This window comes from Mugil cephalus, chromosome 20, assembly GCF_022458985.1.
Source record: "Mugil cephalus isolate CIBA_MC_2020 chromosome 20, CIBA_Mcephalus_1.1, whole genome shotgun sequence".
Classification (NCBI taxonomy): domain Eukaryota; kingdom Metazoa; phylum Chordata; class Actinopteri; order Mugiliformes; family Mugilidae; genus Mugil; species Mugil cephalus.
Window position 1 is genome coordinate 19460049 of NC_061789.1, and position 16167 is coordinate 19476215.

The 16167-nt window shown below is 41.7% G+C and overlaps 2 protein-coding genes across 2 annotated transcripts; one reads left to right on the forward strand and one right to left on the reverse strand.

Annotated features, from left to right (window-relative positions):
* The first annotated feature begins 440 nt into the window (after positions 1-440).
* On the forward strand, positions 441-11253 carry LOC124997456 (TBC1 domain family member 10B-like). The gene is made up of 10 exons (XM_047571154.1): positions 441-909; positions 1940-2959; positions 3551-3650; positions 3758-3865; positions 4545-4651; positions 4932-5046; positions 5563-5628; positions 5714-5903; positions 6099-6253; positions 6396-11253. Exons 2-10 carry the CDS (start codon positions 1962-1964, stop codon positions 7317-7319), a joined length of 2763 nt encoding a protein of 920 aa, XP_047427110.1. The 5' UTR covers positions 441-909; positions 1940-1961; the 3' UTR covers positions 7320-11253.
* mylpfa (myosin light chain, phosphorylatable, fast skeletal muscle a) lies at positions 11090-14498 on the reverse strand. The gene is made up of 7 exons (XM_047571155.1): positions 14336-14498; positions 13619-13717; positions 12252-12327; positions 12059-12163; positions 11695-11773; positions 11530-11578; positions 11090-11431 (listed from the first exon to the last, which is right to left on the reverse strand). Exons 1-7 carry the CDS (start codon positions 14336-14338, stop codon positions 11330-11332), a joined length of 513 nt encoding a protein of 170 aa, XP_047427111.1. The 5' UTR covers positions 14339-14498; the 3' UTR covers positions 11090-11329.
* Between the last annotated feature and the right edge of the window lie 1669 nt (positions 14499-16167).

The window sequence follows — 16167 nt, forward strand, 5'->3', positions numbered from 1 at the left end:
CAGGCTATATGATGCGCAGTCATAATGAAAGTTTGTACTTCCTGGAGATCTGGCACATTCATTTTAATTTTGTTACTATTTCCGCATGGTAAAGGTTCTCTGCACCTCTGGATTTCCATCGAAATACAATCCAATACATTCCAGTTGTGGATTAGCTTCAGTTTCTTTTCTTGGTTGTATTTGAACTTTTTTGTTTTAGTTCTCTGTGACTATTTGAACAAGGTGATTAGTAAAATTAGATAAAATACTCTTTTAAAATAATATTTTTTTCACAGCATGTTATACATACGACACAGACATGGGTACTTGTGGCTGAGGTAGTATTAAGCCACAAAAAACGGTGAGAAACGTAAAGAAGTAACTAAAAGTGACACATTTAGAACGTTTCTGCTGCTGAAGGGAGGCTCCTGTACGTGTGCGTGCCCGACAATATCGACGAGAGCACGCACGTAGCTGTCAGTAGGAAATGCTGGCTGTTCTCGTTGGATGCACCCCTATTGCTGTGCTCGGATAAATTAATCACAGGACGTCCCTTTGTTTCAGAATGGAAAGCTGTTACTTTAAGTATTGCTAGGATAAGATGTGAATTGTTGAAGTCAATCCGGATGTCTAACCGAGTTAACATTCGGCTTGCCAACTAGGCTAACTGTCGGCGCTAATGCTAGTAGTTATATTAGGCTAAAATAGGCTAAGGTAGCTAGCTACTAACTTAGCTAGCTAGCTCGCGGATTGCAGGACGTTCGCTTCTCCAACGGCTCACCCCAGACAGCGCTTCCTGCACCGGTCTCGCTTTTTCTTGTTTTCACCGAACTGAGGAAGTTGTGGAACCGGAGCTGTGGCGGGGGGACGTGCCATCGGGAAACCCCTGGCTTTCCAGGCGGACGGCTTTCAGTGACACGCCGGTCGTGGGTGAGTTTAACAACGGAGTTGAAGTTGTAGTTGACTGGGGTTATCGGCATGGACAAGGCCGTAGACGCTCCTCGGCCAGGCCTGGCAGGCAGTGAGGGTGTTGACTATTAGCTGTTAGTAAACCATCACACTTGTGCACTGAATCGGGAAGTTGAGTCGCTTCGAGCGAGGCCTCTATAGAGGATATGACAACAAAGTGACTGGTGTTATTAGCTGTTAGCATGTAACCGATAGCTGTCTGGAATAACCACTACGGGCGTAAAGCTGCTTCATCAGCAAAACATTGGATCACCATGGTTGGGCTGACGCCTTATTGATAAAATCAAATGCCAGTGCCCTTGTACATTGTATGAGAGCATATTTGTTAACAGCTAAGGACTCTGGCTTATAGGCCAATTAACTAAATTAATAGTTAAACGAGAATATTGCCGTTGTTATGAGTTGCTGTAGGTGTTTCTGGACAAAATGTTTCTGAATTACACAGTTTGTTCTAATTGTATTGTACAGTAGAGCCTTCTGCAGTAAAAGAGGAAATATAACCTGAGACCTCCATTGCTCTTAATAGTTTTGTTGTTATTTGTAGAATTAGTACATGAAAATACCAGACTCGAGTTTACAAGTCTCCAAGGGGTTTCCCATTTGTAAGAACTGCACTTTGAGGTGTGGATATTTGTTTCATGAATCCTAAATTTCCAGTATAGGGTATAGTGCACTTCTTTTGCTGCTTCTCCTATCCAATTCTCTGGCCTATTTTAAGAAGAGGAACTCTGTGCTTATACTCCCACAGAAGTATGTTTTTCATTCACACCCTGCTCATATTTAGCATAAAGTATAGACCTCTCAAGTTAAAAATTGTCTTGTTCCTGAAACTATATACTGATTGATTATTATCTGAGGAAAGTGTGTATGATACAAACTATACAAACTAACAAAAGAAAATACAGTAGTAGTAATTACTACAGCTGTGACTGAATGGATAATTGCTCTTCTGCGAGACTAAACTCACCTTTTTTCTCTTTTGTTTGTGAAGGAGACATCAACGTGAAAAAACCATGGCTGAACTGTCCACATTATCTCCATCACCACCTGCATTGGTTGATCCTCACACAGCTCCATCCATCACTCCATCTTCAGCAGCTCTCCCTACCCCCAGCAGTCCTGCTCCAGAGTCTGTCAGGGAGATGTCCACACCCAAGTCTTCCCTTTACAACGACAAAGCTTTGACTGGATATAATCCTGCTGCACTGTCAGGGGGTTCACCCTTGAGATCTTACAAACCTCCAGTGAGTCCTCCCAGACTCACTGCTGAGACCATCCCATCACTGGTACATGAGGCTGCTCCACAAAGAGGAGAATCAGCAGGGAATGATGATGTGACTACAGCTCTTGTTATCAAGCAGGAGACAATGACGAGTGATCCAGCTGCTGTGGAGCTTTTGAATACTGAAATGTTGACCCCAGCACTGGCAAGTGAGCCATCAGCTCCAGGCGAATTGCCACTGGCATCCCCGTCCCCTGATCTCAATCCTGGTCCTAATCTGTACCCAAATGTTCATGTCACTCATAACCCAACTCCTGTCCTGGATGATGGTCAGTTTTCAGTGGGCCAACATCAAACAGTTTCAGGTTCCAATGCCACACCTGCTCCTTCAGCATCAGCATCAGCAGTTGAAGAGGAGACACCCCAGCCGCTCCAACAAGCACAAAACCCTCAAGATGAACCTGCTCTTTTAACCTCAAGGCCTGAAGATCCCAGCGAAGCCATGAAGGGAGAGCTGCCCACTACCCCCACCAGAGCTGAACACCCCAGTCCTACTGTCCCACTGATCCACGAGCCAGCCTGTGTTTTCCCCCTACCCAAGCCCAAGCCAGCCCCCGACACCCTCAGCTATCTAGAGTCAGCCAGCCTCATGTCAGGAACATTGGAGTCTCTGTCTGGGCTGGGAGAGGATGGAAGCTCTGTGGGCTCAGACTCTGAGATCAATGGCCTGACTGTCAGACGCACTGATAAATATGGCTTCCTAGGTGGAAATCAGTACAGTGATATGGGGTAAGTAGTAGGACATTAATTTTAAATATCACACACTCGAGCCACTGTGTAGAAATGAGGATCATGTTCACAGATTTTTTATAAGTTCAACAACCAGGTTTTGATCTTCTCAATTTCAGTCTCTCTGTCCTGCCTTCCTCTCCTTCTCTGCTGCTCTAAACATATTTATCCATCCTTTTATCTCCCCTTGGTCTGACTCAGATAACGCTGAGAGCACTTTTGTGACTCAGTATGTACCGATTCTCTGTCTCTGTGGTATCACCCATCACACCCATCTACTCTCTTCCTGTCTTTTTTTTGTCAGATCTGCATCTGCTTTTCCTGAAAAGCTAATTGCTTTACCACTGTTGAATAATTAAAACTTTATTGATTTACCATCATTAGTGGAGGGCACTCTGGTCCTTGTTAGGGATGTTGTTTAACTGTTGTAACTGTGTTACTTTTATGTAATTTACAAATAAATGTTATAGTGAATGTGAGGTAACTCATTTGTCTCATTAGTTTAGTATATTTATGGTGTACAGATAGCAAATAGTGGACTTCCTCATTCTGTCTGTGATGGAGTCATTTCTCCTTTATTCATCACTGCAGTGATAAGGATGTTCGAGTTGAAGTTGCCAGACAGAGGGAGATGAAATGGCTTGATATGTTCAACCACTGGGATAAGTGGATCAAACATCGCTTCCAGAAGGTGACCACACCATCCCTACAAATGGATTTACACGTGACTAAACACGAACATTGTAATCGACTCGCAGTGTCTTTCGCCAATACCCTTTTCGTCTGTTTGTCTCATAGGTGAAGCTGCGCTGTAGGAAGGGGATTCCATCTTCTCTCAGAGCCAAAGCCTGGCAACTGCTGTCTAACAGCCAAGACCTCCTAGATGCCAACCCTGGGAAATTTGCGGTATCACTGTCGCCATATCTTACAACCGTGTTGCCACCAAACCTCAGAAATATCATTCATGTCTTCCTTTTTTTTTAGATTCTCACAGTCTTTGTGTGTACATACATTACAAAAAGGTGGTTTATGGGTGTTGATTTGATTTTGAAATTCTTAATAATCACTCTCAACTTCTGAACTTCCCACTGTCTATAAAAGTTTATTTGAGAAAATCTCAGGACAGTGGACATACTACACTGTTTTGATTGAGCTGTAAAGAGTATATGTGCCTGAGTAGGGCAATTTCAGCTTCAGGGGTGCTAAATGGGTGCAGGCACAGACCTGGTGAGCTGTAAGCTTCTTATCAGGACCACTAATCCTGGCTGTGCTTCTGTCTCCACACTACTGGGGCTGGCCTGACCACAACCAGACTGCTAGACCCACCTATGAATTCCTAATACCCTTGTTGTATGAAGATAATTTTCTCTTTTACTCTTGTGTGTGTGTGTGTGTGTGTGTGTATATATGTGTGTGTGTGTCTGTGTGTGTATATGTATCTATATATATATATGAATGTATATATAAAGAGAGAGAGAGACACACGCACATACATATGTTTATTTATTTATTTATTTTCATAGATGGATAGATTCCACAAATTACAGTGAACGTATCTAGTTATATCACTTTTCTTTCATCACAGGAGTTGGAGAGAGAGCAAGGAGAGGCTAAATGGTTGGACATTATTGAGAAGGATCTCCACAGGCAGTTTCCTTTTCATGAGATGTTTGCTGCTCGCGGTGGCCATGGGTAAAATAACTAAACACTGTGTTTCATACAAACATTCATAATTGATAAGAACATCCTGCACTCCTACATAGGAGTCCAATTGTGGACATATCTTTGTAAGGTCAATGTCATTATTGATTTGTTATTTTCTGGCAACTGCACCAATGTGACATTATCTCTCAGTAAAAATATTTGATTCCCGTGTTTTATAGGCATTTGTCTTGATTAGATTATACAGTGGAAGTTTTTACACCAGAATTTCTCGTTTTTCCGCTTGATAATTTTCATGCTGTGCCTGCAGGCAACAAGATCTGTACCGTATCCTGAAGGCCTACACTATCTACCGGCCTGATGAGGGCTACTGCCAGGCCCAGGCTCCGGTGGCTGCAGTGCTGCTCATGCATATGCCTGCTGAGGTGAGAGTTGGAGTCCCTAAGCGACCCCAAAGTCTCCACATGCCCAAAGATAAATGACACAAGACTGCGCTATAGTTTTCAACTCCCCCGTATGCCTTTTTGGGAAATGAATAAATTACTAACTAACAAACTATAAGATACAAAAGTCAATAGTGACTTCAGTTTTCCACTCGGAAACCACGTGCGCTGAACTGTTAAAAGCAGGGTAACCACACTGACCTACCTAACATGCATTTTGTCATTCTGAGTTTACTCGGTTCCAAAAATAAATGATGTAGAGAAGTATGCTGCATGCAAGTGAGAATGTCAAAGCTTTGTTGTTGTGTAAATCTGATGTGAAGGCTTGATGGCACACTGTCGTTATCTACTGGAAGCAACAGTTTAAATTGCTGCAGGTCTCTTTTTCTTCCGTAACAAAAGTGGATATTGGTAACTCATTCGTGTTTCAATCAAGCACATTACTGTAATTCTTGAATCTTATTTGTGTAACTGTTGTAATTTGGTTATATTCCACAGCAAGCGTTTTGGTGCCTGGTCCAGATATGTGAGAAGTATCTCCCTGGCTACTACAGTGCTGGGCTGGTGAGTAAAAAAAAAAAAGCTCTTGCTCTGTCTTTGTCTCGTTCTGTTTTCTCAGTGTTATTGACTTGTCATTTCTGTCTATTAGGAAGCGATTCAGCTGGATGGCGAGATCTTCTTCTCTCTGCTGCGGCGCACATGTCCGATGGCGTACCGTCATCTTAAAAAGTTTAAGATCGACCCAATTCTCTACATGACTGAGTGGTTCATGTGTATCTTCTCACGAACCTTACCATGGTCCTCCGTCTTGCGTGTTTGGGACATGTTCTTCTGTGAAGGTATCATTCATATATGCATGGTTCATACTCAGCTGCATTTATCTCTAGCTGGTGATACATAAAATACGTTAAATTAAATGTAAATAGCTTTTTTTTTCCTAGAAAAGTACACCGTCTGGTGCCTATGTTTGGCAGACTTAAGTGTGTAATTTAGTTTAGTAAACTGAAACTGATTTGTCACATCACTGGTTGTAGGAGTGAAGATTGTGTTTCGTGTGGGCTTGGTGTTACTGAAACAAATGCTTGGCTCTGTCGATAAACTTCGGGAACTACAAGGCATGTATGAGACCATGGAGCGTCTCAGAAACATCTCACCTGACACTATCAGAGAGGACATACTTGTACAAGAGGTGAGTGTGAGTGTGTTTCTGTGCCATCGAAACATGTTTCTGTTTTTACTCAGAGACACGAGTTATGAGTCACTTTTTCCTGAAGTGCCTGGTCTAGCGTTCTTCACTTCCCCTGTCTGTCTAACCCTTGTGTGATTGTCAGATCATTACACTCCCAGTGACTGAGGCACTCATAGAGAGGGAGTGCAGCATCCAGGTGAGGAAATGGAGGGAGTCCAGAGGGGAGCTCACACACCAGCCTGGCCGTCGTCTCCATGGCACGAGAGCCATCTTTGAGTACAAACGACGTGCTGCCTCCATCAGCTCTGGTGGCAGCTTCTCTTTCCTGGGAAGTTCTGTTCCACCACCAGGACCCCTCAGGGCCTCTTCTAGCCTCCTGTCACTCCCCGGCTTCCGCAAGTCTAAGACTCCATTCTACTCCCAAACTAAAAAGGGCTCCTTCTCAGGACCGTCAGGAATGGAGGGCATACCACCTTATTCTCCGCCTGCTGTAACATCAAGTCCAAGCCAAGGCCCCAGCCATAAGCCGCCTATTCCTCCAGGAGCCGGTCAGAGAGCACCAGCACCTCATGGTCAGAGCCCCTTAGTTGGGAATGCAGCTGGCTCTTCCCGCGAGATTGCTCAAGCTTCAGAGGGCCCATCAGCACAGGGCCAGCAGACTTCTTTGGCCCCAGAGCAAAGCACACCACCACCCAGCACTCTGACCCCGTCTCCTAAGATTGTCTCTGAGCAAATAACTCCTACTATCCCCTCACCTACTGCAAACAATTCCCCTCTCCTGTGTCCAGATTCAAAAAAAGAAGCGGAGTCATCAGCTGGTGCCGCAACTGGAGAGGAAGAAGGAAAAAAGAAGAAGAAAAGCAAAGATGACAAGAAGAAGGAAAAGGAAGATGAGAAGAAAAAAATGAAGGAAAAGAAGGAAAAGGAGAAGGCTGAAAAAGAGAGGCTCCGGAAAGAGAAAGAGAGGCTAGATAAAGAGAAGAAGAAAGGGGGAAAGAAAAAGGATAAAGGGGGAGGAGAAGTGGAGGACAAAAATGGAGCCGCGGCGGGGAAAGAGTCGGCCTAGTTTTCCAGCCTGTCATTCCGGGATAATGAAAGGGGAGACTGAACGTGAAGGAGGTCAGGGGGACAAAATACCCCCAGAAACTGAAAGAGTAATTAATTTAAAAAATGGGATGGCTTCCTATAGAATGCATCACTTTCAAGACTTAATGTAGTCCAAGGACTGCGGTGGAGAAAACTGGATCATGGTTTTAAAAGCACCTCCGGTGGGCTTCATGCCTCTCGCTCAATGCTTTTGTTTTCCTTTTTATTAAGATGGGACAAATTTCCTTTTCCAACTGGATTGCGGGCTGTTAATCTGAATATTATTTCAGAAGATGACAGTCATCCGTTTTAGTTTTTTTTTTTTTTATTAATTTTTTTCACATTTTTATTATTTTAATTAGATTGACAGCAATGGTTACAGAAACAATGGCTAAAGGGGTTATTGAACTGAACGTTTGCAGAAGTAGTTACAGTGCCATAGAGTAAGAAAATAAAAAAATGTACCATTAAAGACTTAAGGATCCCGTTAACACTTCATATGCTCCGTCAGTCTTTATATATGAACAGGTTATCTGGATGTCCAGGGAAGAAGGAAAAAAAAAAACTCTTGGAAGTCATCTCAAACACAGGCACTGAAGACAAAAATGGTAGTAATGTTGCTGAGGATGTATTTATTGTCGTATTAAATGTTGTGAGTGTGTGCCTTAGTAGTATAGTGAAACGTGGTCGTGTTCTATGTGTGGCCTCCTTGTTTTCAGTCTCTCTCTCTGCCTGCTTTTATTTCTCAAGTCAAACCATTTCCTGTGGTTCTTCTCAAACCTTTAATTTATTGAGTCGTTGGCATAGACGTGATGGGTGAAACAGGTGAAAATGGGGAGAAAATTAAAAGTACAGTCAGACATGGAGACTGTGAAGTGGTGGCAAATGTTTTATGTTTTGTGTTTGTTTTTTTTTTCTTTGTTTTTTTTTTCCTGACAAAATAACACAAGGGTAGAAAGCATTTTTACTTGAGGTTTTAGCTTTTTTTTTTTTGTTGCAAAAAGCATGCCCAACATTATCAATAAACAGTATCTGTGCGCAAGTCCTGCAGACCAAATGTCCTGTAAAATTAGTATTATATTGAAACAGATTTTGAGTGCATTTCACCCAGCCAAATTTCAGTATGGGTAAGAACTTAAGTTCATTAACCCCTTAGAATGTGATTCAAGTATCTTAGAACAATGAAGGATGTTTTTATTTTATTTTTTGCACTTTTTTTTTGTTGTTTGTTTTTTGTTTCATTTTTGTTCCCTCACAAAGCATTGCTGAACCTGACCACTTTGTTATTGTGGTGACATAGAAAGCGGGGGTCTCAGCAGACAGGTTACAGTTTGAAATCTCTGCCTTGGGGACCTATAAGAAGCCACTTGACTGGAGGTGCCAGGTGTGCCAATGTAGCATTAACCTCTGATCTTTGACCTTTGTGCTCTGTTGTATTTATGTACAAAGTGGTTAATTTAATCAAATATAGTATATTATGAATTATTATTATTATTTTTGATCTGACTATTTTTGTATGTGAGCAAGAGACACCTGGTTGACTGGAATGATGGCCGACTGCACGGTGTAGTTACAGAAGGGTCATTCAAAGTGATTTTACTTTTTGTATTTTCTTTGCACGTTAAGTCCTCTGCTTTTACACAACAAACTCAATGCATGTCTTTTACTATTGTTTACTGTCAATGTTGGTTTGGTTAAATTAGTTCACGAGTCTCCAGTTTACTGAAGTGCAGTATTAAATAGACTTGAGTGAAAGAAGTGGGCCTACGAGAGAACAAACTTTGAGACAAACGATTCATACAGAATATTTGGGAGTGGAAATTCTATGTACTGTATAATATACTGAGAGATGATTTATGAGCTTCTTGAATAGTTCTTGAATTGAAGATCTTAAGTACATCTCTATCAACAGGTTGTGTTGTAACATTCATAAGGACTTACGGACTAACTTCCTAATCTATTTACACTCAGTGTTCTGTACTGTAACATATTTATGCATTCATTAAATGGCACTGAACTCCATCAGTATACGATGAATAGTGTCAGGTTGTTAGTGTAAAACATTTGATGGCAAGAAAAAAAAAATACATTGATGCTCTTTAACCGTACTGTGTAATAGATAATGATTAGAGGGACTTACGTGTAATTGTAGCCAACATGTCCTCCATTGTTTCTCCACTTATTTGAAGTCTTTACATGGCTGTCATATAAATATATAAATATTACACACACACACTCCATCCCTCTTCTGTTTTGATGCCAGTGCATTATAGGCACGGATTAATATAGTGTTAGTGTGGATAACCTGAACACGTCTATGCAAAGTTCCTCCATCATGACTCTTGATGTGTGTGGCGACAGCAGCACTGATGTCACCCCTGATCAGAAAGATCTGAACGGTGTCATGTAAAGATGAATCCCGTGCTTCAAAAGTAGGTGTTTTTCTTAGCACACTTTCAGGCCCTTGTTTGTGAGCAATACGTCCTCCGTGCTCATGTCTTGGCGATCGTGTCGTTTCTCCTCGTTCAGTGGGCCGGGGTTACAGTCACGATCAAATGACACTAGCTGTGGGGTCGGCATATAGCTCTGCAATATTCAGGATAAATGAAGAAAATCAGTTTCTGTGAGGTCTTTTGTGCATTTCCGCATTTATCCTCAAGTCGTTCTTGATTACATCGAATTGGGAATGACTCCACAGATGCAAATATTTAAAAAAAAAAAAAAAAAAAAAGTGTGTTTCTGCTGTTTTTCTCCCCATGCCATTACGTCTGTTGTGTCTTTACGTTTACAAGTCACTCCAATGAAAGTGAAATAAATTCATAGCTAATTGAATTCATTCCTTCAGATCTACAACTGATGTATTTATAATTAATGATAATGACATTTGTGATGAGTAATAAACCATAATATATTAAATCATTATGCCGTTTTTGTCTTCCTTGATGTGCAATCGACCCTGTTTGGCTGAGCTATTTGAACATGAGGCAACGTTTCATATGTTTAGAAATATTGAATATATATTGAGATTTGGGCCTATATACACAATTTATTTCTAATTCAGAAAAGTCAGTGGTAAAAGAGGTAGTTTGATGTTTTACATACAGTAGTTTGTAATCTGTTTAGGGCTCATATCTGTAACAGAAGATATAAAGGAAGTCCACTAGAGGTCAGTAGGGGTGCAGATGCGGGATTATGCATCATTTTCTCAAACCCTGCCGCACAGAGCCACTGAACAGACACACTTGTACAAAAGGAAAGAGATTTTATTCACAGTTTGTCCCTTTTATTCATTACAAAGGAAAGGCGAGGAAGGATCCAGTCACTGGATTTGGGGCAGCTTATGGGAAAAAAAGATGATTCACTGGCTGCAAGAAGGAGCGGAGGGAAAGAAATCGAAGACTAGCATGTTTTCTTTCGTCCCTTTCTCTCCTCTCCTTCAGATTTTTTTTCTTTTCACTCCTCAAGGAAACAAAGTTGTCCTCACTTTAAGGAGACAACTCTCCCCATCTTAACCTGCAAAGGCTCTCCCTCCTCTCACCTCTTGTAGCCAAGAGGACATCTTCAAAATTTGGAATGAGGTCCTCAACTTGCCCCTCCAAACAATAAACCTGTTTCCCTCCGAGGTACCGAGGGAAGCAGGGGGTCATTCACACAAACACTTCAGAGACTCAAGTGACAAGTCAGACAGAGGTAAAGAGGTGATAGACAGAAGATGGTTGCATGAAAAGAAAGGATGTTTGAGAAATGTGGTGGTTGGAAATGATGTCACAGGATAATTTTATTGAAAATCATCCCTATTCCCCATAAGCAAACATAGACACCCCATGGGCACCAGACATGTGTCCGCGTGGCAAGTCTTTGGTTTGAACACGAGCGTCTGAGCACAAGGGTTCACACAGAGGGTAAGTAGGGAGGAAGAGGAGGAAAGAAAGGACAGGGAAGGCAGAATAGCAAAGGGATTTTTGTCTTTCTTGTCTTCTAGCTTTCTCCTTACTCCTCCTTCTCCTCTCCGTGTGTGATGACATAGCAGATGTTCTTGTAGTCTACGTTGCCAGCAACATCTGGGGGGAAGGCGGCCCACATGTTCTTAATCTGGGGAAGATTACAAGAGTGGATGAGTGAATTAAATTAGATGGATTTAAAGGAAAAGTACTACACTTCGTGTGGCTCGTAGCTTTAAGGCAATTTACCTCCTCTGGGGTGAACCTGTCGCACTGAGTGGTCAGGAGCTCCTGAAGGCTAAAATAGGCAAACCGAAAGATTTAATGTTTATACAGAGTGCAGATACTGTTTTAGTGTACTTGGACAGTGGTATGCTTGTTTGTTTGTTTGTTTTGTTTTTACAAAGTCCTTACAATTCCTTCTTGATGGTTCCAGTACCCTCTGGGTCCAGGACTTTAAAGGCGCTAAGAATAACGTCCTCGGGGTCAGCACCTGTAGAGGGCAAGAGGTGAGTTATACTGACCACAGTCGAAATAAACCTATCAAAAGATGTGAACAGAAGCCATAGTTTCACTAGACAGCTACACTATTAGATATGTATACATATGGCATATGTGTTAAAAGCCGCTCATGATTTGAGATTTGAGTTGATTAGAGATATAAAGTGGTACACAGCAGGAACATTAAACTTAATTTTCAGCACTGCCAACTAAATTCACTTTGACTCAGCTCTGGTAGCTAAAATACAAAAGCTTAGTTGAAAAATGTGCTGCCCACCCTTCAGCTTCTCTCCAAACATGGTGAGGAAGACGGTGAAGTTGATGGGGCCGCTGGCCTCCTTAATCATGGCCTCCAGCTCCTCATTCTTCACGTTCAGCTGGCCTGAATAGCACAGGAATTTGCATTAGGTCTAGAAGACACAAATTCAAACATGCATCCTTTGTGTAGATTAGCATCCGTCACGGCCTACCCATTGAGGCCAGCACGTCCCTCAGGTCATCTTTGCTGATGATGCCATCTCTGTTCTGGTCAATGATTGTGAAAGCCTGGAAAGCAAAGATGGGATTTATAATAATAATAATAATAATAATAAATAAAAAAAACAGCAAGACACAAGAAGGAAACTGCTGTCTGGGTACACTGACGGGGTGAGACCTTTTACACCTTTACTGACTCCTCTGTCAACACTTTGTCTATTAAAGTGACAGCTGGCGAATACCGTTGACACTGTGCTGTTTAACGATGTTAGAAGATACTGTGCAAGAAATAGGCTGTACCCAAAAACTCATACTTGGCTTAAATGGCTTAGAGACAGAAAGGAGGAGCTTGTGGGAGTGCTTGATGCGCCCACAAGTTTTTTCTTACATGTTAATTTGGGAAAGTATCATTAGGGAACAGCTGTGTGATCTAGTCTGCAACTTACGACTATGAAACCTAAGAAAACCTCTTGGACAAGAACCTGAACGTTGTTGCTGACCTTTCTCGTCACCCACTCTCCTTACCCTACCATTTTTTACCCACAAGTTTCCCTTGCGTTGATAGACACAAATACATCCCCTTGGCTGCTATCTTTCCATCTGTGCAACGTGCTAAGATCGTCTTAATCATCATGTTATACATTCCCAAAGAGGCAATCAAGTAGCCAGTATCACTTATCGTGGGAGGAATGTTTCCTCCGCTTGGAGCGCAGATCTCTTGACAACACACTGAAAACCCACACACGATCATTATCCAATCTCTTGACAGCATGCCCTTATAAAATCCCATCTCTCTGACCTTAATGAACTCTGACACCCGCCTTTAGGTCTCATGTTTACATTCTGGCTGTCACTTTCTGGGTTCAAATGGCTTCAGTCTGAATAAGTGCAAAGTACATCTGGAGCAAAAAAAAATACACATAAAAAAAAAATACCAAAACTAACAAAAAAAAGTTTGTTGCTGCATTATAATACAGTTGTTCTTCTGAGCGTCACAGCCGTTCAGATTGTTGAGGAGATGCCTGAGTGACAGCTGAGCTGGGGTCAAAGGTGCACAAAATACGGAACGCTTTAGATGGCGTCAAAATTTCTGAGCTTCTCCTAATGACATTCTTATGCTTATTAGATTGTCAGGGGAGAAGAGGAGGCATGCATAATAGCAACTGCTGTGAAAATGGAGCTCCTAAACCCAACTCTATATTTGATCTGATTCCAAATGTGGGGTTCTTTGCATATCTTTGACAGCTAACTGGACGTAACACAGATCTCTAGAGTTTCTTGGGGCTTCCCCTGATCGGATTCAGCCATTAATGATGCTTGTAGGGCAGAAAAGCATCACTGAGTGACCAGACAACCTCACCTCTTTGTACTCCTGAATCTGGCTCTGCTCAAACATGGAGAACACGTTGGAGGAGCCGCCATCTCCTGCTGCCTGCCTCCTCTTGGCCTTCTTTGGTGCCTGGAGGACAAACACACGGGAGAAATCTTCAAATGGGTTCCAGGATGCTAATGAGTCCTGTATGAGCAGAGGTTCTCTTTCTATTAAGCTATGTAAATCTGTATGTGTCCACCGAAAAACAGGGTGATTTCCCCATTTTACTTTCATCATTTAATGAACCACCTTTTTACGTATAAAGAACAGAGAAAAGCTTTGGATAAAAATCATCTTCTGTCTGGTTGGATAGGTCCTGATCCACTGCATTAGCATAACAGATCCAACAAGTTCAGGTGCAATCGTCAGCTTAGGTATGAAAATTATGATGTAGCTCAACATTACACGTGTTTGGTTTAAAAATTTCAGACGTGTTTTCTTGCATGTAACTTAGAGTTTGACATGGAGTCTGCACATGATGTAAAACAGAAATGCGGCACATCAACACCATTAGCATCCTTACAACTGCATCACCGGGAGCTGTGGTTATTTCAAAAACATCCACAGAAGATGTCCAAAATGTACAGGAATTTCTACGTCAAACTGTGACAATCAAAAAACTGAGTTAATCCATAGGGTTGGTTTTATTCCCCTGGAGAAATGTCCAGCAGCAGAGAGCAGAGATGTGGGAACCTTGGTACTCACCATCTTGAGACGGTTTGAGTGGAGGTCTGGAAGATCAAGAAAGAGAAGACTGTGTGAAGCCGCGTTGTACGTATATTCCCGGAGGCTTATATACTCCGAGCCAATCTAACTTTAGCCACAGCCTCAAGTTTGGATGGGGATAAAAAAGAGAGCAGAGAGGGAGAGAGAGAGAGAGAGAGAGAGAGAGAGGATGGTCAAGGATGAAGTGATGGCAAAAGTGAAGGAGACAGAATGGCGGGACTCTGTATCACCTTACAGAAGATCAAAAATAGACCCAGGAGTCTTGGAATTAAGTAAACCTGATAGCTGAGGGACCATGCCACAGGTCTGCAGTCCCACATGGACTAATAAGGACATTCGGGACATAGATGCTTGTTGGACCACTGGACACTGTTCCTCCACCCTCCCTCTGTCCACCTCCATCTGCCTACAGAAAGGCGCAGCGGCCACTGCCTGATTTTATTTTTGGTTTGTGATGTCCAGTGCGATATTACAGAGTGAGATACAAGCATTCTATACCCTCGGCAACTGATGCAGCTTTTACCCTCTATGTGCAAAGCTCAGCTTTCTTTTTTTAAATCGCGACAATTTAATGATGTCAGATTTGGAATTTTCCCATCAACGCTGTGATGATGAGCCACTTCCAGGACCAAATACGTACAGTACTACTGCATGAATGTACCTGCGTCATCACTAATTAAAATATCTCTTCATACAGCACTGTGGAAGAACATTTGATTTGTTTGCAATCTCAGTCTCATTTAAAATAGTTGTGGAAAATGGGAAATATTGACTTGGCTTTGAAATGCATCATGCTCACAGTCTTGTTAAGTGCACGTTCTGTACATCTTGACAAGACTCCACTTTTAGGGACTCATCTTTTTATGCACTTTTATAAATAAAAAGAAAAGAAAAAGCTTTTTGTTTATGAATTACCTACTTATCTAACCATCTTAAATGACTGGGGCAACGATATAACTGACTAATGTGCTATAAGTGACTATAAATGACTATAATGATGCTTTAAATTGTGACTGTTTTACATTTTCTATCCAGTAGCAACTTAAACATAGTTGGGATGAATTCATATTAACTTCAGTATCAGTCAGTCTAAATATGTCATCATCATTAAGGCCTTCATCTTTGGCATTATTGTCATTGTCTTTAAATGTGAAGTTAAAGGAATATAAGGCATTAAAGCATGTGGAATGTGGGAGGCAACGAACAATATCAGTTTGCTTTAAGTTTGTCTTTGAGCTTCAGTCATATACTGACTGATTTAAATTAATTACTAAAGGAACTAGTTACTATATCTGCAAGATAAATTGAATGGTGTAAATAATGCCTTATTAACCTTCTCACAGTACTCATAGCATAGAAATAATGGAAAAATACTTAATTTCAGGGACAACAACATTTAAATGGAGAAGTCTCTTATTTTATAGATTACAATAATCATTCATAGATTTCAGCACCTAATATAAATTTCATGCTTATTTATTGTTCATTTCTTTCTTTTCCCAGGGATTGTCGACTTAAATGAACAATAGCATGCCAGACCTGTGAAAGTGGGACCTTTAACCTTTGGCTGAGGTCCCACTTTCCTCATCTCTATGAAGGTGTGCGTTGGTGATTAGCCTCAGTCGTGAAAGCTTTTCCACCTGTTTGCCCCCCTCTCACACCGTCTACTCCTCGTGCCCCCCCTTAAAAATAAGGGGATTACTTGCTAGGGTGATGGCAGCAGACATTCCTAGAAGAACATAAAAGGGACAGCTGAGCGCGACCAAAATAGCTAAATAAACTTGACAGTCTGCCAATGTACCGGCCCCTGA